Source organism: Pezoporus flaviventris, unplaced genomic scaffold (assembly GCF_033815535.1).
Source record: "Pezoporus flaviventris isolate CSIRO_AGI_PZ_B2104156 unplaced genomic scaffold, CSIRO_AGI_Pfla_v1 ptg000002l, whole genome shotgun sequence".
Lineage (NCBI taxonomy): Eukaryota > Metazoa > Chordata > Aves > Psittaciformes > Psittacidae > Pezoporus > Pezoporus flaviventris.
Window position 1 is genome coordinate 10,790,386 of NW_026892550.1, and position 25,974 is coordinate 10,816,359.

At 43.2% G+C, this 25,974-nt stretch overlaps 1 protein-coding gene across 4 annotated transcripts in view; it reads right to left on the reverse strand.

Moving 5' to 3' along the window:
• The window catches only part of SLC2A9 (solute carrier family 2 member 9), a 122,736-nt gene that overhangs the window by 82,419 nt on the left and 14,343 nt on the right, over positions 1–25,974 (reverse strand). For 2 of the 4 annotated variants that reach the window (XM_061469161.1, XM_061469175.1), the window contains exons 1-3: positions 15,326–15,586; positions 11,587–11,685; positions 5,138–5,298 (exon numbers count right to left, since the gene is read on the reverse strand). In XM_061469161.1, the coding sequence (XP_061325145.1) occupies positions 5,138–5,298; positions 11,587–11,685; positions 15,326–15,577 (512 nt within the window). In that variant the 5' untranslated portion in view covers positions 15,578–15,586. Of the gene's footprint in view, positions 1–5,137; positions 5,299–11,586; positions 11,686–15,325; positions 15,587–17,372; positions 17,459–25,427; positions 25,554–25,974 lie in introns of those variants that run through there. The other 2 variants (XM_061469172.1, XM_061469169.1) reach the window with 2 other exon arrangements.

The window sequence follows — 25,974 nt, forward strand, 5'->3', positions numbered from 1 at the left end:
TTCTTTTAAATAAAATATTCTTTATTGAAAATTATTATTTTGTAAAAAAAACTAGCACAAAAATGTCTTTGAAAATTTTTCAAAACCATCTCAATTTCTCGTTTGCACTATAGTTTTCATCTCTCAGAACTTTCTGCTCAAGTTTGAGGGACTCATTAATTCAAAAGTGACTCATAAGTCTCAACTTCTGCAGAGGAAATAATTCATGAAACAAATGATACGTAGGATATCATGGGCCTTTGACAGTCAGATTCAAACATCAGCATCCAAGTTCTCACTTCATGAACACGTGGAGGAGCAGTGGTTAAAGATGTAAAATAAACAGCTCTGCTTCAATGATTCTCTATTGAAAATTTTAAGCAAAAAACCCACGAAGAACTCAGAGAATCACTGCTGCTGTGTACACATCTCCAGCAATATGGATTGAAGTGGCTTTTTTGCTAAAGTTCAGCCTGTAGGTGAGTGTCTGGAGAAGCCATTATCACCAGGTTCAGCCTTGTGAGCAACTGTAAAGATTCTTATGATTCGCAGGCAGACCCAGGGATATCTGCTGGAGATATGGTGGCTTCTGTACAGGACATTATGATGAGATTGCTGCTTTGCATTGATCTAACACGGGACAAAACACCATGATTTTCCCAATTATGTGGCAAGAGAATGATTATACCCTATGTTTTCCATCTGTGAGTCACCTCACTTGTCTATACACGGTAAAGCAGTGGAGCTCCATTTTCATTAGGTTTTGCAGTCACATAATTAAGCACGGTCTTATTTTGGCTCTAGAGGTACAACTAGGTACTGAAGCTTCCAGTCTCGCTCACAACAACGTATGAAAGAAATAACTGATTTAAAAAACAATTTACCTCGAGATAAACATCATTGATGATGTAAATTATGAAGAATCCATTAACTTTGATAGTAAACTACACAGGCACAGCAAACCAATTTGATTAAAAAACTGAAGTGGTATAAAATTCTTAAGCATTCTCAATGGATTTTCAATCTCTATATGTTGTAATTTCCATGCAAAAGGAGTGACCAGAAAGGCTGTCTACCCTTTTCTTTACCAATACAGACAACAAACCAACCCATCAGTCCTCATTCTTGTCCAGTTCAACACATAGGTACCAACTGGAAATATCCCACCACTGAACAAGTCACCCAACTTCATACAGCAGATTAATACATTTTTTTATAGGAGATATTTTTAATACTTTTATTTCTAATTAATTTTCCTGTTTTCTAGTGATTTTTGAACACTGAATGAGTAACACAGTTTGAGAATCAAAAAATAAGATACATCTCGTTTAAGGTATATATCTATAAAACACAGACGTCAAGAATGATGATTTTACCATTTTAAACAGATTTTTCAAATGGATAATTTGAGAGGGTTGAAGTGATACAAATAATGCCAAAAACAGAAACAAAATATTCATTCATATAGCACAAAAAATTGCTATACATTCATCTGAAGATATACTTTCCTCTAATTTAAATAAAAACCACAAAATACATATCTTTTTAGAAAAAATGGCTAGTGACCCCTTATGCTATACACCAAAGAAGAGAAAAGCACAGCCTAACTAACCAAGATTTAACCAAAGTATTTTGTACTTGCCAGACTGAATAAAAATGACAAGAACAAAGTAACACACTGTTTAGGGTGTTATTATACAATGCATGAAAATTTTTGGTAATTAAAACATTGTACTGGGTATCTGTGGCAAGGTTTTGGAAGTGAAGGGATGCAGGGATGGCTTCTGTGAGGAGATGGAACAAGTGAGTAACAAGGTCAGTGGGGGAGAAGGTGCTCCAGGATGGAGCATGTACATCCCCAGAGGGACTGTGGCCCATGGAGGACCCATGTTGGAGCATAGGAGGAAAATGAAAAGCAAGGACTGGCAAAGAGAAGTTGCTACGCACTGACCCCCACCCCTGTCACTGGCCGTTCTCTCACGGAAGAGACTGAGTATGACCTGCCGTGGTACCAAGAGGGAGGAGAGGAGGCTGGAGTGATGTTCAGCCTGCGAAAGTGGAAGGAACAGTGTCTTGTTTCCCAGTACCAGATCAGTAATTAAGTATTTATGCTCACTGGCAGTAAACTAAGGCAAATCCCCCAAGTTGAACCTGAACTAGTCCTAAGAGCCACGTGCCCAGTAGAAATCAGTTTCTATAAGCATCCCAGCTGAAACACGCAGCTCATCCGTCAGCTAGACACAAATAGAGCTAAGTTTTAAAGATTTTCAAGATTGTCATTTGCTCTCACCATATTAGATAGTTCCGGAAGCCAGAACAGAATCCTAGTGACTATGTGCCTTCCACGGCTACAAGAACTTTAATTATGTATCTGAATTAATAAACTTTTTGTCTAAAACTCACAAATAGGAAAATGACAGAATTAAAGTTTTATCAGAAATCATAGAATCATAGATTCATAGAATGGTTAGGGTTGGAAGGGACCTTAAGATCATCTAGTTCCAACCCCCCTGCCATGGGCAGGGACACCTCACACTAACCCAAGGCTCTGTCCAACCTGGCCTTGAATACCGCCAGGGATGGAGCATTCACAACCTCCCTGGGCAACCCATTCCAGTGCCTCACCACCCTAACAGCAAAGAATTTCCTCCTTATATCCAATCTAAACTTCCCCTGTTTAAGTTTGAACCCGTTACCCCTTGTTCTGTCGCTACAGTCCCTAATGAAGAGTCCCTCTCCAGCATCCTTACAGGCCCCCTTCAGATACTGGAAGGCTGCTATGAGGTCTCCACGCAGCCTTCTCTTCTCCAGGCTGAACAGCCCCAGCTTTCTCAGCCTATCTTCATACAGGAGGTGCTCCAGCCCCTGATCATCCTTGTGGCCCTCCTCTGGACTTGTTCCAACAGTTCCTTGTCTTTTTTATGCTGAGGACACCAGAACTGCACACAATTCTGCAGGTGCAGAGGTACAAGAGCAGAGTAGAGGGGCAGGATCACCTCCTTTGACCTGCTGGTCATGCTCCTTTTGATGCAGCCCAGGATACGGTTGGCTTTCTGGGCTGCAAGAGCACACTGAAGCCGGCTCATGTTCAGTTTCTCATTAACCAGCACCCTCAAGTCCTTCTGCACAGGGCTGCTCTGAATCTCTTCTCTGCCCAACCTGTAGCTGTGCCTGGGATTGCTGTTCCCGTGTTTGATCAAGTACTCGTACAGCACATCCGTAAGAGAGGTGTTTTCATGGTTTAACAGAGATAAACATAATAAACAAAGGCAGAGTCTGTAAGATTTAAAGCTCTGCCCTAGAAATATGACCTGCTCCAATCAAAGTGGTATATATATATGACTGAGATCAGCCAACACTTACTTTAACAAACTGGCTCACAAAGCTATTCTACTTTTCACCAAAAATTCAAGCCTTCTATGAAACAATTTTTTACTTCATTTTTTAATAAAGACTCAGTGACAATTCCGGGAATTAATCAGTCTGAGTCAGGCATAGTTTCATATAGTTAAGAAGTGTGTAAACGGCAAATTGATGATTTCGGAGAAGAAATTGCAACGCTAAAGATAATAATGTCACTATGAAAAATATTTAAGACTAGAAAATCAAATTATGAGGTGAAGGGGTATAAATGAAGAGTGGGTAATAGATTTACAGAGCAGAGAATACTGACTTACTGTAAGCATGAAATGGAAGAACCTGAAAATATACTCTCTGAGGTGAAAAATGGGATATGGAATAGTTGGGACAATGCCAAACAAGCCTAGTAAAGTACAATTGAAAGTGATGGAAATAGTCAAAATGTAGAACAGAAAAATAAGAATAGTGGAGGTCGATACTTATATTTAAGCCTCCATGATGACCTTTCTCCAGTGATTGGCTGACACGGTTTAGTGGGAGGTGTCCCTGCCCATGGCAGGGTGTTTGGAGCTAGATGATCTTAGGGTCCTTTCCAACCCTAACTAGTCTATGATTCTATGATTCAACTGAGCAAAAATTATCAAATTATACAGAATTTACAATTAAGGAAGAGCCAGATGAGCAGTTAAACTGGATGTTATAATAGCTTTTGAAAACAAACAAACAAACAAACCCCCAACAAACTAAAACCACCCAAAACACAACTTTTAAATTCTCTTTGGAAGACTGTATGAAACAAAAACAACAAAAAAGAAATGTCAGAAATATCTTGTCAGTACCTGCAGCAAAAACGCAAACACACACTGGAAGAAAAATTGCTAAAATGCTCATGTTCCCTATGGTCAAGACTTGGTCAAATAGTGCATTGCATAGAACAGGGAAGGCATCCCCAGGCTCTGGGGAGACCAAACACAAACTTTATCCTAGTTTAGTTCTTCAGATGTTGCTAAGAAGCAATGAAATGTGTTGATAGCTTTATTTGTGTACAATAAGATTCTCAGCAGACTTGTGAAACTAGAATCTGCTGATCCTGTGTGAAATTTTTCCTATTTTATGGTATTCTCCTTTTGCGCTGTTGACAATGCAACCTCCTTTACATCTCAACCCACTGCCTGTTCAGAGCAAACGGCTTCTCAAATGATGCACAGCAAGGCCACAGAGAAAGGTACTAATTTTATTCTTGGAAATTTGGAACTCTTTAGCAAAGAGCTTTCATAATTTGAAGATGTTTATATTTGCATCCTGCCGGGACGGTGGGAGGAAGCAGAGACAGGACACCTGACCCAAACTGACCAAAGAGGTATTCCATACCACAGCATGTCGTGCCCAGGATGTAACTGAGAGTTACCTGGAAGGACTGGTAGACTATGGGGGTGGAGGAGGTATCGGTCAATGCTTGGTCGGGCTGGGGGGGCGAGTTATTGGTCAGCTGGTGGCGAGGTGTTGTATTCTCTTCCCTTGTTATTTCCTTTATCATTATTATTATTGGTGGTAGCAGTAGTGATTTGTGTTATACCTTAGTTACTAAACTGTTCTTATCTCAACCCGGGAGAGTTGCATTCTTTTCCAGTCTCCACTCCAGCCCTCCGGAAGTAGGGGGAGGTCAAGAAGGGGGCAAAGTGAGTGAACAAGCTGTCTGGCTGGGTTTAAATCATGACAAGAGGGTTTTTATAAAGAAAAGTAAAGCCTTCCAGAGAGACTAAAAGAGAAACTGGTTTAGAAAACACAATGCACTTACCGTCCGAAGAACTTCACAATTGGGGTAACAATAATGGCACCCACAAGGCCACCAATGGCAAAAATAGAAACAGTTATGGACCAGAGGAGAGTGAGTGTGCTTTCATCCACCGAGAAGCCATATCTTCTTTCCCAAGTTTCATTGTAAAACTTCTTGATAAACTGAAAAAAAGTACATAAGGATACATGTAAAAAAATTGCATTTTAAGAACATAACTGAGAGAAACAGAATAAAAAAATTAAACAGTTAAAAAACAAAAAAAAACACAGAAAAACATTCAGTAGCTTGATTGTAGGAATCACCCTCACTCTTCTATTTATCTCCTCCGAACAATGGGGCCTCACTTTTAGATACAATTACAATACAGACTGACTGAACCAGTAAAAGCATAACATAAGTTTAAGTACATGGAGGTCATAAAGAAGTGGGGGGTAAAAACACAGGTAGATATGAACGTAGAAGAAGCTTATAAAAGAGAAACTCGTATGATGCAAGGATGATGCATTTAGGTTATTGGTTCAACACTAATGACTGTTTTAGCTTTCCTGTGTACATATATATAAGCATTTCAGCCAGAGCTGGGCCTGAGGACTCAGACACAGAACTACAGAATGATTGAGGATGGAAAGACCTCTAGAGGTCATCTTCTCTAACCTTTCTGCTGAAGCAGAGCCCCTAGACCTGCATGCCCAGGACCATGGCTGGAGGTTTCTGAATCTCTTCAAAGGGTGACTCCACAAAGTCACGCCACTCATGCGGGGCAAGATACTGCATATCAGCTGAGCTCCCCTCACTGCTCACCTACACACTCTTAACCTCAGCCAGGTGACATATCACATCCTAGTGCAACAGACTTTTGGACAAGCCAAGGAAAACTGTACTGCCTAGCATTTGCCATGACTTTAAAAGAGGAAGAACATGCAAAAATTCTTAAAAGCTACCTATTGTTAGTCAAAGATCACGAATAGTCATGCTAAAAGCAAGGAGTTTTACTGCTTTATCATGGATATGTAATGCCAGTAACTTGGGATTAAAGAGGGCAAGGATGGCAGGCAAGGCAGGCTCCAGTAGCAGGTAGAGGCAAAAATGTCTTGAAGTTGGTGAATTGGCAGAAATGAAAAGGAAATGAGTTACAATCAACTCCTGCAACATGATGTCCAGGTGGCAACATGACTGATGTCAAGAGAAGAGTTTGGCTTGTTTTACAGGAGGCAGCACCAACTCCCATATAGGTTTAGGGAGCAGGGGGAAGTTCACATGTAACTTAGGAGGTCCCTTGAAAATTTTTAAAGACGCTTTTAAAGTTGTTGAATTAGGAATCCTTTCGGCAAAACTCTGCACTGTGCTCACCATAAAAGAACATTTATCACCTCTACTTTGGATTTCAATCCCAGAATGCAGATAGAATCATAGAATCATGGAATAGTTAGGGTTGGAAAGGACCTTAAGGTCTCAGATTTGCTCAAAACTAAGTGCTTCTCACTAGTTTATTTTTTCCAAAGGGCCACTATTGCAGAAGTGAGTGATTCTACAAATTCTTCAGCATAACGCTAGGAAAAAAAGATGGAGTGAATTGAAAACAATTAGCTTTAATGGATTGTGGAAGAAGGGAGGCTGTTTCCACTTCTGCATTGTATTTATGACACTCCCACATCTGGCAGCCACACAAAATCAAGGACTTACTAAGCCAAGCAATGAAAGATGAGCTTTTTCTACCAAAGAGTTTACAGCCAAGACAAATAACTGAGAGAGGAAGAAAGCAAGAGCTGACAGCAGTTGGTTTGATAGCCTACAGTATGTCAAAAAGAGCTAGTTGCATGGCACCATTAAAATTAAGAATTCCAAATCATTTTTCTAAGTATATTATATCCTCTCTTCAGATTTACATAGCTGCTTTTTGAACAAAGACCAGGTTGTTAAACAAAGTAAGCAATTTATTTTCAGTAATTAAAGATTTATCAAACATGAAATCAGACTGATATGAATCTATCTGCCAAACAAGCTGGCTTTCTTCAGAACTTAAAACCTGAGACGATCTTGTAGCTCTTCAGCTATCAAGACCTACACTTTTCACCCATGGCAGCTTAATTTCCTTAACAGCCCTCCACATGGGCCCTTCCACCATATCTTTAGAAAGTCCAAGTGCCTCTTGAATCTCTGAAGAACTCTGACAGATGCCTGAGTCACAGTTTTCCTCTGCAAAGACCATTCCAGCTCTTCCCCAGATTCTCATTTTTCTACTACAGTTTCTGCTAGTTTGTCAGGTACAAATTACTAATTCTTAGCATATATGTCCCAAATTTTACCCCTAAAAACTACCCTTTTCTTAAAGACACAGTAACCCTCTCAGTCTTTCTGTTACTGAGGCTATCTAAAAATAAGCTGAACTATCATATGAAGCCTATATTTTGAGTTATTGTTTCAGTCTTGAACAGATGTTCAGCTATTTTGGCAACCTGACACAAAATTAGCACTAATTTTATTCCAGTAATTAGTATTACTAATTTATCTGCAATACATCCCCTATAAAGAAGGTTCCAGTGTGGGACCTGCCCAGACTTTTCCAGTTCAAAACATTAATTCAGGTTTCTTGTCCTATCCTTGTATTTTCTGAACAGCCTTTTTTAGCTTCCTTCTATCAGCCTTATATCACAGAGCCTTTTGTCTGGACATTTTTTGTGCCTGCTCAAAGTACCCAAAATCCAGGGCCAGCTCACGTTTTTAGCCTTCAATGTCCCGAAGTTTATATTCTTTTTTCTGCCTTCCTGACATGCACACAACTGCAGCTTTTTGAAGAATGCCTTTTAACAGCTTCCCTTCCCTGATGTTTAATTACACCAACGTTTATTCATCTTTGTAACAGGTAAGGATGCCATAGCTCCAGTATAACATGTATCACCTGCAGAGTCATCTCCTATTTACTTCGTCTTTAGTCAAGCCTCTTCATGTTTATGCTCCTCCCATTTTGAAATCGAGCAAAGCTCTGAGGTCACTGTGGTGTCTGATGCTCTGGGGAGGATGCAGTGGCAGGTGGTCACTATTGCAGAAGGGCCCACCACACTTGTGTAACACTCTCACCCGTCTGTGTTACTACTATTCAACAAGCTCTGTAGTACCACAAAGTGTGGCACTTTTCCCCAGTTTCTTCTCAGGTCGTCCTCCAGCATGTCACAGGTACTAAATTATCCTGGGGTAGGACTCAGCAGTATCAGCCTAACACCGCATTTTCCCTGTTCAAATGAGGAATTTCAGACTTTAGGTATTCCAGCCTTGGACACACAGACTATTCAACATGAGGGCTTTATTCAGTTGGAAACATCACCTTTCCACATGCAAAGTACCTAAAAAAGGTGGAGGTAGAACATGGCACTTCTTGTATTCCTTCTATCAAGTTTCTAGTGGGTGTCTTATGCCCTGAATTAAAAGGAGGACAGTGATATTTCTCCAATCCTACCTTATATGTTTCCATATGAACAGACAGAAAAACCCACAATTCAGAGCAAAAAGTCAATTTGGTGCATGGTCCATTTAGAATAAGCTCACAATAAACTTCCAAATTAATCTGCCATTATATCAAGTAATACATTTTATCTCTTCCACACCAATACATAGATTATATTTAGATTCGGGTATCTTCTTGTTTATTTGAAATTAATTTCTGACAGTAATGAATACTAAAATAAAACATTTTTAGAACACAATTAACATTTCTAGCTAACGATAATGGCTACAAACAGTATGCAAATTATTCTCTTCTTGTGTTATGACTAATTTTCTCAGCATAGCTTTGTTATTCAGAGGAGACATCAAATAACAGCAAATATTAAAGAAAGAACAAACTACAACACTCATTAGTAAGAGATAAATGTGCTGGTATGTACATCACTTGCATCTGAATTCCCACTGCCAGTAAATGGGAAGTTAATAGCACATACAGGTTTTGAGGAGTTACACGTGAAACAAAACAGATCAGATCCAACAAATCCACTAAATTTGAATCCATGGAATTCTGCACAAAGGCTCCTTTGGGATTTTAACCAATTGTCTGAACAATGCTAATGGCATAAAACTGTATAGAAAAATTTTAGTTCCTATCCAAAGCCTACAAGGAAAGGTAGCCAACTGATATCAGTATTTCATATTCTCCTGCCTCAGTTCATTTAAGTAGTAGTGGTATGGTGGGAAATATGAGGGGAACATAAAGGATATACATATACAAGGGATATACTTTAAATAATGGAAATATTTTATTTGTCTTACCCTTAATTACAAAGGTCACTCACATACAATAACAACTATGGTACTGGCTGACACAGCAGGCCACACATATTTGCAATAGCCTCCCTTTCCCTTTATCAGCTCTCAAAGGAATTCAGAGCTGCAGCTGCCCACAGGAAGGGGGCAAGCACTGCGTGGCAGTAAGTAGCAGAGATTTCACTTCCTGTACAGAGCACAGAGCACATCTTTGTTCTTCAGACCTTGCCCACAATCAGTCCATGAAATGAGTTTTAGAAATTCAGCTCAGAAAAAGACAGCTTCAGCTTGTATTCAATTAAAGCACTTGTCTTCCTACTGCCAAATGCTTCCATATGTTTTTAAATAAACTCTGGTAACTCTTTGAACAAGCCCATGGAGGCTTCTAATTCTGGGTTTCTGGTGTGGGCAAGTGCTGTGCACAGGGGGAAGCACACCTGCAGTGGGCTACTGCTCTTTCTCACAGAAAAGTAGGGGACTAAGTGGGAAGCAATGTGTGCTCTGAGCAGAGTATGGGCAGTTTATTCCCCCCTTAAAATAAAAAGGAAGTTGGACTGAGTCCACCTTACGAGAAGACCTCTCACTGGTGAGAGCTGCAGCGTTTCCCTGCAGTCTGATGAGGTGGCACAACTTCCAGCACCAAAAGATACTGTACACAAGAATTTACTAACATTTTTTCAATGCTTCAGTCTTAAATGAAACCCCCACTCCAGCTTATTCATCGTGCTAATGTGTTCAGCTGCAGGATCCTGGAAACATCCCATGCTTTTGTCAACAGTCATTGTCAAGCATTTTTTCAATACATCTTAAAGCACCATACAGTCCTACAGTAAGGTTGGAAGACTTTAGACATCAAAAGGAATTGTACTGAAGTAACCAGGGGCAGAAGATACCCAACAGTCTACAGAAGGATGCTCATGCATGTCTGACAGTGTTCAAGGCCAGGCTGAAGGGGCTTTGAGCAACCTGGTCTAGTGGAAAGTGTCCCTGCCCATGGCACTGGGTTGGAACTAGATGATCTTTAAGGGCCCTTCCAAACCAAACCATTCTATGATTCTGTGTTTATCCTCTGATGACTGCAAGGTAAAGTGATGCCTAGACATGTCACACTAGAATAAATATTCCATCTGTTCAACCCCATGTTACCAGTACAAAAAGTACCAAGAACTTCAAGAAAATTCCAAGAAGTCATGAAGGGGACAATTAAAACTTCCTACAGGGTGAGATTCTTCCTAGTCCTTAAGGTCATATGTTTACCAAATAAAATACCCATATGAAGCAAACTAAAAGTCTTCTTTCATTATTTGCATAAATATTGCATGCATTTTTAATATGACCAACCTGTTCAGGTGGAAATGTAACCACATTTTAAGAAGAGATTTCCATAAAAGAAGGAGCTTAACTTTGGATAGGAACTATTTTGAATGGGATTTCTACAGTTAGCTCCCCTGGCTACTGGCTACTTTTTCAAAATGGTGTTGCTTGCAACTCCACTGAACTGCTTACTGATGTGCTTGGCTGAATTAAGAGCATCTCTAGACAGCCATTGTAAAAAAAAAATGTTCCCATCTTTATTTGTGATAGCTGGTATTGAAATGAAAACCCTCCAGATATTGTACACTGATTTCATAGTACTCTCTTCATCAAATCTATTCCATATGTTGCAGCCAATGGCTTGTCAACACAGCAGTTTTGAATTCATAATCAAACAAGACAACACCACAAAATGCAGGCAAAGAGGCCCATTATTTAAGAGGAAGCCAGAGGCATTATTTATATCAGTACTGTAGAAATGAAATGCTGTGCAACCCTTCTGAGCTTAATGATGTGAACGGAAGTTGCTGAACATGTGCACAGAGCTACTAAATACTCACTAGTCAGAAAGAAATACTATTAAAAACACCTTATTCCTCAAAAGTTTGCAAGATTTGGGTTTAGTCTGGGTTTGGGAAGAATGAGAAGCAAAGCATGTGTACCCGCTCACCTCAATAGCAGCATTTAGTTTCCTGACAACTCTTATGTGAAAACCTCATGGGCAGTAGAAAGAAGCTTTCAGCAAAGCAGAGTTACTGTACGAGATTTAACCTCTTCTGCTGCATGAGGAGGGATGTAGAAGCAGGATGCTGATGAGCACACACCAGCTGGGCACGGATGCCCTCTGCTGATACTAAATCCCAACTCTGACAGTCACTTACCGCTGCAGGAGCGTTGACCACAGAGAGATTGTAACCGTAAAGAAAAGATGACCCAAAAGCACCAGTTAAGGAGGCTACAATAAGACTCCCAGACCAATTCTGAAAAACAGAGAAAAGACGCAGCCACTGTTAGTAGGCTTTAAATCAACACTTTAAATCAACATACCTCAGGTTTTAGACACTCCTTACGCTACCTTGCATACCTCCTGAAAGATGTCTCTGCAAAATAACAACCTGAAATACTTCCCCTTGCTGCAATCCAAGGACTTTAAGTGACAGCATCTCAGTTAACATTTAAGGAGTTGTAAGCAAACATTTGAACTTCTTTCAGCTTCACAGAGTTTTGCTGCAAGCATCTGTCAGCCCTCATACCAAAAAGGAAAATGCTGGAGAAGAATATTCTCAGTGAAGGAAAGTGCTGGAAACATATCACTAAAACAGCAAAACAAGGAGTAGCATATATTTGACGCAACAGGTAGACCACCTACCTGTGGGTAGACCTGACTGGAAACCTGTGAAATGGCATGCCTTCCTCTCCCATGAGTATAGGGGTCAGTGAAATTGTGACCAAAAAATTCAAACTTTGCCCACAAACTAGGTTTTGTAACCCAAATGCAAGTCTCCAACTGTAATTTGCTGCCACACACCTACGTTCTCCAGTGGAGATGGCATTTGCTCTTTTTCCCCAGACACCTCTACCCTCTCAGGTTTCCTCCCTCCATCCCTCTCATCCTGTTTTTAGCCAAGAATTCCTTGTTCCACATCAGCTGCTGAATGAAAGGTAGAATTGATTTGGTCAATGCTTTGATTTGAAATATTTTGCATATAAGGGTCCTTTCCACCTTCTCCAGTATTAACTTTCTGCCACTTCTCCTGCTGAATTAGGGAGCCTGGCAGAAGTAATCACTGCCATTCCCAAGAGATGTTAAAGTTTGTGTTCCAGTGGCTGGTTGATTGTAGATTAGGGAAGACAAATCACCTTTCTTGACTTCTGAATACACTGAAGTAGATGGCTTTTAACATATTTGAATTAAAAAACAAACCAAACCAACTGCTAAGAATTCAGAATTTCAGGCACAGCTCAATGACATTTTATGCCCAGCCTCATCACCCACAGAGGCCTCAAATCCTTTTAAAAGGAGAATGACTTGCTTAAGCAGGCCTACTAGACTCAGCTTCAGAAATATCACTTTCAGCAGACAACAGGTTAATGAGTCAATACAACCTGTCAACGGCACAAAGCTGTGTTGCCACTTTGGAAGATCTGGAGCATGAAGTAGGTTTGTGTAGCTAACACACAGCACATGTGCAGTGACAATGAACTGGAGCAAGCTCCAGCAGCCTCACAGGGGCAGCTGGGTAAGTGAACACCCAGTGGTTGTTAACATGTCCCACACTGTCACCAGAGATCTGTGAAGAAGGGATGAGACACCCGGGTGCCAGGGCAAGGACCACAGCGTACATCCCAGCGCATACTGGGTCTGCTGTGCACTGCAGCTGCTGCTCCTGGGGGCTCCAAATGTGCCCTGTGGGACAGCTGAGTGGTTTGAACATCTCCACACCATTAAGAGATTATACAGTTTGTTAACCAGCCCGTTCCCAGTCAGGTTAGGAGGAAGTGTACACAGGGAAAAGCCTTGTGTAAGAAATCCCACTGACTTCACTGCATAATCCAAATACAACTTATTGTTATTAGCCAGCTTCTTAAAATGAACCTGACACACACACACAGAGCTTTGCACTGTTATTTCAGCGGCGAAAAGCAGAAATTTTAACATAAGGATTCATTTACTTCTGGAGATAACACTTCATATTAGATATCCGTTATTTCTCTACTATGCGCAAGCATTCCTACACTTAGGAGAAATTGCTACCATGCTGAACCAAGGACGCTGAGGAGAATATTCCTGGAGTTCTACTAGGTTGCTCTCAGACAGTTCATAAATGATAAGCTCAAGTTCACAAGTGCTATGTGGTTGATGCAGTATTGCTAAAGGGCTCTACTCCAACAGTTAGACCCATCAGAAAAATCCTGCAAACAAAATTGTTCGGATCATATAGCCTGTAGTTTATTAAAAACTCCAGTGAATGCTTAAACCTTTCAGCACAGCACATTATACGCACATGAGGCTAAGTGAAAGATAATGCAGGACAAATCACTGAAGTGCTGCCAAATTAGAAACCCCGTATCCTTTATCTCCTAGTGTTGCAAATAGCTGGGTTTAGAACCTACTTCACTACCAAGAATTTCCCAAGTATAGAGCCTGCTGCTGAAACCCTCGGACTTACTCGATTCAGAGTTTTACAGTCCTTGGAACACGAAATTCAACTTCTCCATGACCTGCTCCCTCATACGCTATTTTAAATGTTTGCTCAGATTCCAGCGGTGGCAGATGAAAGACGAAAGCACAATGAAGCAAGAATGACAAAAACAAATCAAACTGTTGCTTAAGAAAAATATTAACCCTGTGGCAACGTTAACAAAAGGAAAGGGGTGGTGGTGGTGAAAAGCGTTTATGTGCTTTACAGTGGACCAGGAAACAAGGCGGCAACCACTCCTCCCTCATAGGTGTTGCTTAACTTCACCGCCACCCGTGTGCTCACACGTCTCCGCCGTCAGCGCAAGGGCAGGTAGGTGTGACCGCCACCACAGCGACCAGTGCTCAGTCAGGGGAGCTGCTTGTCAGTTCACAGCAGAGACCTCCAGATACCTGAGAACTGCTTAATTGTGAAAGTCCACAGTTTTGGTGTTACCACAGATCCCAGGGCACAGTGCTTTGGAAGATGTTTTCCGCAGCTCCCGTCCTTGTTCAGCATGCAGTGCAACATTCGTGTAGGCTACTAATTGCCCTTTTTTCTTCTTTTTAGATGCGTGACAGGTTGCATTTCAGTTTTCAAAACACCATTTAGAATACTGTACTTTAGCTAGCCAGTTATAACCCCTAGCTCAGATTAAACACAACTGTCAGCAGTAAACATTGCACGGGTACATAAGGAAGTTTTAACATTCTTAAACAGGTATTGCTAAGACTTTATATTGATATTGGGAAGCTGGATATTGAAGCACCTTACCCGGATCCCTTAGTTTTACGGAAGCACTCAGCACACAGGCAACTTCTAGCCCGGAAAGCGGCCGCTGGGCGCTGCTGGCAGGTGTGCCCAGGGACACGGTGGTGCCAAAGGAGGAAAACTCCGCTGTTCTCCCCAAGGGTCTGCCCTTGCCCAGAGGATCTGCCGCTACGGGCGGTGAAGCCCTTGCGCCCTCTCCGCTCCCTCCTCCAGCCGCCCGCCCCGTCCGGGCACGCCAGCCCCGGCGCTGCCCTCCGCCCGTCCTCTGGGTCCCTGCTCGTCCGCCGCGGTATTTTTAGCTCTGCCCGCCGCCGGCCTCCCCTGCACCGGCACCAACAACTTTCCGAGCGGAGAAGGGCTCGGCGGCGCCGCCGTGCAACCTGAGCTCTGCCCCGCTCTCCGGAGAGCAGCGGCGGGTGACTCCCGCTCCCACGGCCACCGTGCACCAGCCTGGCTCGCTCTTCCTCCCCACCAACGCTGGGAAAGGACCGAAACCGTCCCCAGCCCGGTTGATCGTCCCCAGTGCGAGGGCAACGCAAGGCCGAGCTCCCCGCCCTCGCCGCCGGGATCGCTCCCGCCCCGCTGCCCGCTCCTCCGGTGGCCCTCCGCTTATGCAGCCGCGCTCCTTCCCGAAACAAGGGGAGACTCCGCGCAGCCCAGCGCTACTTACGCTCCTGCTTGCGCGGCGGCGGCGGCCACCCCCCTCTTCCCGCGCCACCAGCGTGTCCGCCTCGGGCCCCGCCGCGCGCTCCATGCCGCCGCCGCACGTGCGCAGCGGCCGCGCATCTCCGCGGGGCGCAGCGGGGGCGCGGCCGCGGGAGGGGCGCGCGTTGCGCTCCGGCGGCGCCGCGGCCGGGGGGCACGGCCCGGGTGTGCAGCGCCGGCCGCGGGAGTACATGGCTACGGGAGGGGAGCGGGACATAGCCGGGGCTGCGGGCAGGGAGAGGGGATGGAGGAGCGCGGGCTCATTTATCTGCGGGCTCGCACATAACTTAAGCAAATGTGCGTGCCCAGTGCCGTGCGCGCGGTTTCCCGGCAGGCCCCTTCCCTCAGTAGGGGTTTACACAGCAGCGCAGGTTCGGCAAGGAAATGGCAGGGCTAGGTGGTCCCTCACAGCCTCCCCCCCCGAGGGGCCCAGGAGCTGGGGATCACGGCTTGCGGGGACGGGGAGCCGTGCCGTCTGGAAACCGGGGCTGCCCTGCTGTAAGCAGACGCTGGAGTCGGGAGGGGAAGAGTTTTCTCGTGTTGCTGGGCCTTCAAAGTGAAGATATCACAAGACTTGCAGCTAATTGTTACCCACAAGCCGTAGGGATGTTTCCACAGCCTTAGGAGGTTTGGAGGTTTGGATCTGGGGCGTTGCACTACTGCTGTGTAACAGGTGGAGATTAGGCATGCTACCTGGGGAAGGTAAAAGCTCTCAGCTACTGGTTTTGAAGGTGCCTGTTTGCAAACATGGGGATTTTGACCTGCTAAGATTTAAACTACACCTCCTAGTTGGCAAGGGGTGAGTATTAAGTGCATCTGGGAACTATTCCCAGATGGCTGCTGTTAATATTGGTGTAAATCTGTGCTGTTTCCATTTCTGACATGCTACATACCTCTCACAAATAGCTCAGAGCTCTCAGAGACACAGAGAATATAATGCCATAAAGCACTGAAGGCTTGAAAGCAGTTTATGATGCAGCAATTTTGAAGAGTCGTTGGCAAAGACCAAACTGATCTTTGGTGGTGTTTAAATAGAAATCCAGATGCTATTCATTAACATGTAAAATTGTCATATATATTAAGAAACATCAGCATGCACAGATGATCCACACATCATTTGTAATGTCTTTGAATGGTCATAAGCAGTAAAAGAGTCAAGTTAGGATAATCAAGCCTTTAAAATCCATAGAGTGTTTTGAGATGAATCAGATACTTCTGTTTTATTTAAGTTTCATTTCATATAGCTCAGAGCAAGCAATTTAGTTCATACTCAAATACAAATAATATGGCTGGTGTGATTAATATGTACACAATTTCTCACTTTAATGCACTCACATGTTTTGCCCTTTTACAATTGCTGTTAGTAAGTTACAGAAACTAAACATGTGCTACTCTTTGTACCACTCAAATTTGCATCCTGTCAGCTTCCCCTTGCTCAAATCTCCATGTTCCCATGGAAAGAAGCAATATTTTGCTCTTCTCTAACATGTCAGAGCAGAAGGGGAAAGATGGGAAGAATACACAGCTTTACGGGTTCTTGTATAAGAAAAATGTCAGAGGCTAAATCCAAGCTTTTTTTTTTTTTCACAGAATACATCCATCCTCCCAAGATCTCCTTCTGAAGGCACAGAAACTCTCTTCCAAAATATTACCACTGTCTTCAGTGACAGAGTCCCTCCCCAAAACCAGAGTTTTTAACCTATCCTAAAGTCAAGGAATCCCAGAATATTTTACCTAAACCCTTTTGAACTAGCCCCTAAACCTGGCTAGTTCAAAACTGGACGTGTATAAAGAATAACACAGGAAGAACTGAGAGTCCTGTGGTACAGTCTCACAGTAAGCCCATCAGTGGTCCAGGTACCAAAGGCAGAAAGGGAACAGAAGCATTCCTGTGTTTAGGACACTGGCCTGTGCCCGCAAGTATTTATATAGGTTCCAAATAGTTACTTTCTGCCTCCACTCCCCAGATAGCAAAGAAATGTGTTGACAGAAGGTTTGGGGAATTCACTCACCAGTTTTTTCTTCACCACGTTATTTTCTTTCATGACACCATTGCTTTGCTGTTTGTTCTCCATTCCGTTACCTTGTTAGGGAATAGCTGAGGAAAGAAAGAGGGAAAGTTGTGGTATTGTTCAGCTGAGGGAGGCGAGGGTTTTAATAAAATCATAAATCTGACCCAGGAAGGATTTGAAAAAGCCTGTGAGAAGTCTAGATACTCCTTTCAAAAGTCAGATCCTCGTTCAGGAAGGTGCAACAGCACCCAACTGAATGTGGTTAAAAGCAACTGAAACATACGTGCTCATGGTGCTGAAGCAGCCTGCTCAGAGGGCAGCACGTGTACAGTAGTTGCTAATACAACTAAAGCAGGAAGGGAAAAAAGCAACAGTATCAGGTCCTTTAGTGGACACACTGTCTCAATTCAAACCAGAGCATCAGACCAGCTGCAGTTACAAAAGAAGTTCAGACAACCAGGTGGAGCTACATTGCTATGGGTTGCAGCCAGGACATTTGGATTAATTGGTGGTGTGTTTCTAATGATTATTAGACCTTATATTAGCTAAGGCATTGCCTGAGGATATTTGCAAAGAAGGGGACCATTTGTTTATTGCTCTATCAAGAAAATTCTTGCCAGAACAACACTGTATGTGCTTTCATAATATTAAAGGATGGTTTAATCACCATTTATAAAGAAAGTAAACTGATTTCTGGGATTTCAGAGAGGATGCATTATCTGTCATTTGCACTGTGCTTCACTGTATGACCTTGGGCTGGCTGGCTGTCCATTTCTTTTGGAATATGGATTACTGGGTTCTTCTATCTCAACATCTTGAGATGACAACACATTTTAAGACCTTTGCTTACTTGATCATTATGCAATGACAGATGCAGTCTTGAATGCAAGTTGTCTTGTAGACAAGAGTCTAGAAGATATTAAAATATGATACATGGGCTGTAACAGTCAATTCAGTGAAACAGGACATTGGATTGGAAATTGTGTTGAGGCCATCACAAAGGTTTTCTAAGAAGAAATCGTGTCTGATAGAAGTATGCCACTGGCAATGCTGGGGCCATTGTATCAGACAGTTCCAAGAAATTAGGCTGGGCTTTTCAGCAAGAGAAGCTGGAGATATGGCAGTATCCTGTAAGCGCTAAAGCCAGAAAAACTACTTTCTTCCCTCTCTACCTCTCAGTGCACTCAGTACTAAAAACTTGCAAAACTCCTTGCCTTCTGCTGCAAAGAGCTTTAGTCAATTCCTGCTAAACTACTGTTCAAAAAGTGCTTCCAAAGCAAAGGTATTTCACTTTATAGGAGAGGTGCTAACCTCATCCTATTTCACTTTATAGGAGAGGTACTAACCTCATCATCAATCAGTTCACTTGTCCCATACCACATTTAACGAGCACACCAAAAATAATGTCAGACTTGCTCACTGCTATAATGTATTTCATATATAGATAATGTAGAAAATTAAACTAATGAAGACACATGTGGGTCTTCTAGTGATACATGTGGGTGCTAGGGATATAGATAGTAGTAGACTGGGGAACATAAAGAAAGACTACAGAGCCCTGGGAGAGATGGCTAGGGGCCCTGGAGCTCAGACAGTCTTTTTGTCAATTCTCCAGGATACGGGGGAGAACCTAAAAAAAGCTAGAAGGATTGGACAGGTTAATAACTGGTTAAAAGGGTGGTGTCATAGCAAGGGGCTTGCATGTCTTGAACACGGGACCCAAGTTTGTAGGCCAGGTCTAGTGGGGGCTGGTGGAGCTGGTCTGATAAAGAAGGGAAAGAGCAGTTTTGGTAGGAGGCTTGCCAGACTGGTCAAGGAGGCTTTAAACTAGCTGTGTTGGGGGAGGGGGGCATCATTCCATCCCAACACACCCAGTCAGTTGCCAGAACCTATAATAAATGCTCGGAGCAATGTAGAGATATCCCAGCCGCTCCAGCCAATGAGCCGGCTTCAGCTGGAGCTCGGCTCAGATGCCTCTATACAAATGCCCGTAGCATGGGGAACAAACAAGAGGAATTAGAGATGTGTGCACGTCTACGGGGGTATGATATAATAGGCATCACAGAGACATGGTGGGATGGCTCCTATGACTGGAGTGTTGGAATGGAAGGTTACAGGCTCTTTAGAAAAGACCGGCCCGGCAGGCGGGGAGGGGGAGTTGCTCTTTGTGTTAGGGATAGGCTGGACAGTATGGAACTCTGTCTGGGGACAGGTGAGCAATCCACAGACAGTTTGTGGGTCAGGGTTAAAGGGAAAATAGCTATGGGAGACATTACTGTGGGGATCTGTTACAGGCCGCTTGATCAAGGAGAACCTGCAGATGAAGCACTCCATAGACAGATAGGAAAAGCCTCATGCTCACAGGCCCTTGTTTTCATGGGGGACTTCAACCACCCTGACATCTGTTGGAAGGACGGTACAGCCCGGCACAAGCAATCCAGGAGGTTCCTCGATTGTGTGGAAGACAACTTCCTTCTGCAAGTAATAGAGGAGCCGACAAGGAGAGGTGCCATGTTTGACCTCATGCTCACCAACAGGGAAGGGCTCGTTGGAAATGTGAAGCTCCAGGGCAGCCTTGGATGCAGCGATCATGAGATGCTTGAATTTGAGATCCTCAGGACAGTGAGAAGAGGTGCAGCAAGCTCACTGCCCTGGACTTCAAACGAGCAGGAGCCTGCTTAGTAAGGTTCCATGGGATATAGCCCTAGAGGGCAGGGGGGCCCAAGACTGTTGGTTGATATTCAAGGATCACCTGCTGCAAGCTCAGGAGTGTTGCATCCCAACGAGAAGGAAGTGCAGCAGGAGAGCCAGAGACCTCCTTGGATGGATAAGGAGCTCCTGAGGAAAATTCAAATGAAAAAAGAGGCTTATAAAATGTGGAAGCAAGGACAGGTGGCCTGGGAAGAGTACAGGGATGCTGTCCGGGAAGCTAGGGACCAGGTTAGGAAAGCCAAGGCCTAGTTAGAATTAAACATGGCTAGGGATGTTAAGGATAACAGGAAGGGATTCTACAAGTACATAGCAAATAAAAAAACAGACTAGGGACAACGTAGGCCCCCTCAGGAAGCTCTTGGGAGAACTGGCTACCCTAGTTTTGGAGAAGGCTGAGGTTCTGAATGACTTCTTTGCCTCAGTCTTCACTGGCAAAGGCTCTGACTACACCACCCAAGTCTTGGAAGGCAGGCGCAGGGACTGTGAGAATGAAGACCTTGTGCTCACTGTAGAAGTGGATCTGATTCAAGACCATCTTAAAAATCTGAATGTGCACAAGTCCACGGGACCTGATGAAATCCATCCGCGGGTCCTGAAGGAGCTGGTGAATGAAGTTGCTAAGCCACTGTCCACCATATTCGAAAGAGCATGGCAGTCAGATGAAGTTCCCAACAACTGGAAAAAGGGAAATATAACCCCCATTTTCAAGAAGGGGAAAATGGATGAGCTGGGGAATTACAGACCAGTCAGTCTCACCTCTGTGCCTGGCAAAATCTTGGAGCAGATTCTCCTGGAAGGCATGCTAAGGCACATGAAAAACAACAAGGTGGTTGGTGACAGCCAGCATGGCTTCACTAAGGGGAAATCCTGCCTGACCAATTTGGTGGCCTTCTATGATGGGACTACAGAACTGATGGACAGGGGTAGAGCAGTTGATGTCATCTACCTGGACTTGTGTAAAGCGTTTGACACTGTCCCACACGACATCCTTGTCTCTAAATTGGAGAGACATCAATTTGATGGATGGACCACTCAGTGGATAAAGAACTGGCTGGATGGCCACACACAGAGTGTTGTGGTCAATGGCTCAATGTCTGGCTGGAGACCAGTAATGAGTGGCATCCCTCAGGGATCGGTGTTGGGACCGGTCTTGTTCAACATCTTTGTCGCTGACAGGAACAGTGGGATTGAGTGCGCCCTCAGCAAGTTTGCCGATGACACCAAGCTGTGTGGTTCGGTTGATACGCTGGAGGGAAGGAATGCCATCCAGAGGGACCTTGACACACTTGTGAGATGGGCTGATGCCAACCTCATGAAGTTTAACCATGCCAAGTGCAGGGTCCTACACCTGGGTCGGAGCAATCCCAGGCACAGCTACAGGTTGGGCAGAGAAGAGATTCAGAGCAGCCCTGTGCAGAAGGACTTGGGGGTGTTGGTTGATGAGAAAATGAACATGAGCCGGCTTCAGTGTGCACTCGCAGCCCAGAAATCCAACCGTATCCTGGGCTGCATCAAAAGGAGTGTGACCAGCAGGTCGAAGGAGGTGATCCTGCCCCTCTACTCTGCTCTTGTGAGACCTCACCTGCAGTATTGTGTGCAGTTCTGGTGTCCTCAACATAAAATGGACATGGAACTGTTGGAACAAGTCCAGAGGAGGGCCATGAGGATAATCAGGGGACTGGAACATCTCCCATATGAAGACAGGCTGAGAAGAGAAGGCTGCATGGAGACCTCACAGCAGCCTTCCAGAACCTGAAGGGGGCTTATAGGGATGCTGGGGAGGGACTCCTCATTAGGGACTGAAGTGATAGGACAAGGGGTAACAGGTGAAAACTTAAACAGGGGAAGTTTAGATTGGATATAAGGAGGAAATTCTTTCCTGTTAAGGTGGTGAGGCACTGGAATGGGTTGCCCAGGGAGGTTGTGAATGCTCCATCCCTGTCAGTGCTCAAGACCAGGTTGAACGAAGCCTTGGCTGAGATGGTTTAGTCTGAGGTGTCCCTGCCCATGGCATGGGGGTTGGAACTTGATGATCTTAAGGTCCTTTCCAACACTAACCATTCTATGATTCTATGACAGAGCATGAAAAAAATCATTCTCAGACTGTAATTTAAGATAAAGTATGTATGAGCACTGAAACAGCACAGGCTCAGTCAGAAACAAACTTATCATCTAAAGAGACACAACTTCACAGCTAAGCCACTAGCAAGATAAGTGGTGTCTGCCTCCCCTCACTGCATTCTTTTTTTTTTTATATGGCTGAATCTTTGTCTTGGACTTTGAGTCATCTTTAAAACACTTTGAAGATATGTCTGTTGTGTCTGAGAATTTTAATTGTAGCAGTACGCCATCTGTGGTAGTGTTCAGACTGAACTATCCCTCATATATTTTACGTAATCCTCATTTCACAGCTCTTTGAACATATCCACTTGACTGTAGAAAAATGAATGTTACCATGTCCAGGACAGACATCCAGTGTGATGCAAAAATAAGAAATCTGGACCAGGGAGTGAGTAGAAATCACTGAAATCCTGCACAGATTCGTCAATGTTATTTTTGCAGTCATATTGACTTGTGTGCAGGGAAGAGAGACATGATTACAGCAAGCAGAAACCTGATCTTCAGATTGCTGTTTGACAAAATCTAAAGAAGTGACGTTCCAATTACAGGAATGAAAGTCTGAGATTTGCACTGCTGCTGCTGGTGGCCATTCCTGAAAAGTTTCAATAGGTAGGGCAGGAAAGTGTATTCCTTCCTCCTGAGGTTCATATTGCTATTACCAGGTAAGTTACTTAAGTTGTGGATTCAGAAATATTCATTTGTAATTCATTCTTTATCATGGAAGATTACATCTGCCTGCTCCCTAGCTTGTACAGTTAGTCAGGAGGTGGCCCACAACTCAAGAAAGGCTCATTTATGTCAGGTCAGGGGGCACCTTCCATTTCAGCATTACAATCAGAGCTACAGTTTGCTCACTGACATATCCAGCGGTTTATATTGCTGTGCACAGGTTGAAATCATTAGTAGGACATGCAATCCAACTGAATCCTACAATTTGTTAGCCTTGGCAAGGGTGGCTCAGCAGTTCCATTGAACATTCAATATTCATTTACTGACTGCAAATTAGGAAGAACAAAAGCTGTTAGAAATCTGTCATGACCAGAGAAAAACAAAACAGTGAAGGAAGCAGTTTCAGGTGAACTCAGTTTTAAATAGACACATTTATTGCGATATATTACTAAATCATCATGGAGTTGACCATCTCAGAAAAACTGAGCTATAAGCCACAATCATTAAGAAAAAACTCAACCTAACAAGAGTATAAGACCTGAAATACATCAATTATTGCTGTTGTCCAGTCTGAGCATAAAGCATTGTTTTGGCCAGTAGCCAGTCAGGGCCTATTTGCTGTCTTGTTCAGATGGGCATGGACTTACACAAAGCCACTGGTTTCTCCACCCTAGGCACAACCCAAGCAAGCTTGAGGCAGTTTATTTTCAATAGAAAAGGTTCTGTTGACACAAATTCCTCATGACGGGCATACATGGCTTTCATGTTTGTCCCACAAATGCAAAATATATTACCTCTGTAGAAAGACTATAGAATGATAGAATCATAGAATAGTTAGGGTTGGAAAGGACCTTAAGATCATCCAGTTCCAACCCCCATGCCGTGGACAGGGACACCTCACGCTAAACCATGTCACCCAACACTTTGTCCAACCTGGCCTTCAATGCTGCCAGGGATGGAGCATTCACATCTTCCCTGGGCAACCCATTCCAGTGCTTCACCACCCTAACAGGAAAGAATTTCCTCCTTATATCCAATCTAAACTTCCCCTGTTTAAGTTTTAACCCGTTACCCCTTGCCCTGTCGCTACAGTCCCTAATGAAGAGTCCCTCTCCAGCATCCCTGTAGCCCCCCTTCAGATACTGGGAGGCTGCTATGAGGTCCCCACGCAGCCTTCACTTCTCCAGGCTGAACAGCCCCAACTTTCTCAGCCTCTTATGTCTGTGTCAGCACTGCACTATGGACAGAGAAAACATGGAAATCAAAAAGAACAGCCTCCAGATGACAAAATTCGCTTGTAATTATAAACCAGCAGCAGCCCTCTCAGAGATGGAAAGGACTCAGAGCAAACCTTTCTCATGTGTAGCATAGAATAGATTGGTTTCTATTAAAAATGGGAAACAGAAACACTAAGAGAGACAACACAGCAGTGGGGTGGGAATCACAAAGCTTTGGAAAGCATGAAAACATATAAAAATGACCCAGATAGATTCAGTAAGTCCTATTAGGCCACAGTAGGTTGACATCTAACAAGATGCAATTTAACAGACTTAAGCTGAGGACTTCCCTCTGCTTAAAGCTAGATGCTTCTGTCACTGGTATATGGCGTGTACTTCAATGAATGTGCTCCTCTCGCTGGTACTGTAAATCACACATACTCACACAAAAGAAACCCACCAGTGATTAATTTAAAGATTGATTAATTAGAGCATCCAATGTGAAGAACATGTTTCAAATTTCTGTGTCCCCCAAATCAGGAACAATGTATTAGATCCTGCTAAGTGACATAGCTATCTGGTTAAAATAATGGAACTCCATTAAGAAATGAAAGTATTATTCTTAAGTAGTTTTGTTAAGAGAGACCTATTCTGGTGCAAGTGAGACCATACAAGACAATGCCTCTTCTACTGTTTATGGAAAATGTCAAACAGTCCCAATGTTAAAATACCATTGCTGGAGTCAGGTGTGTCATGTCTTTAATAAGTTGGCACAGAACATTCCTATGGTACTGACCTATTTGGCAAGAGTTACTCTCAAATACTGTAGATACCCCAGCTTCCAGAAATACCTGTTCTCTTAACTCAGCAGTTGACATAGTGTTAAAAAATTTGTATGTCTCTTTTGTCCTATATCTATAGTATCAGTTCTAAAATGTCTTTACAAGATGATGAATTATTGTATCTGGATTTCAATATTCCATGCAAGTCACAATCTGATCTCTCATACTGAGAAAGCAAAAGCTTGAATTTCTATTTAAGAATGAAATGCCTTTTTGGTTTTGGGGTTTGAATAAAAATTGGGAGAAAAATTAAAGCTCTTTTCCATAGAAATTTTTTAACCAGGAGAGGAAGACAGAGATTTCAGAGTTAATGACTGCTGATAAAGAAGCTGGGTACCTGACTAGCACAGGTAATTATTTATTTACAAGTTTCACAGAATTTGTTTATACCAAGATAAATTTATTCCACCCTCCCTGGGTCGAACCATTGAGAACATTGCCAGATTTGAGAAGCTGCTCCAAAGTATGAAGTCCAACTTCAGGTTGTTACTCACCACTTATCCAAAGTATTCTTCACTCCCAGTGATTTGTGAAGTTCAGTGCAGTTCAGAGCAGCCCTCCTCAAGACTGCTGCAGCAGCCCTCTTCTCTGAAACAGGGACAGTTATATCACTGAATTAAGTTCAAAGCCAGCTTTAACTCTTTTATACTTTTTCAGAAGGAATAAATGATTAACAGTAAAAACAAAGACAGCATGACGCTTCAGTTGGAATTCATGCAATAAGTCTTTCCTACCCAATAGAAAACAAACTGCCTTGTATGGCTGCAATACTATACAGAAGGTCTTTGTTTCAGTCAGCACAAAATGTGAAAAAGCTTTGCTTCCCACATTTAAACCAATAGACATTTGAAATGCAAGTGCCTAAGGCTAGGACTCACATTCATATACTTTTACCCCATTATTAGTGACCAGGTGGAGGAACACCCACAGCATTCCATGTGTTGTAAATGGCTTGTAACAGTGATGTGTTGTGGTTGTGTGGTATTTAGATATGGCCATGAACCTAATACATCTGCAAACTTTTTCTCTAAACCAAACCCC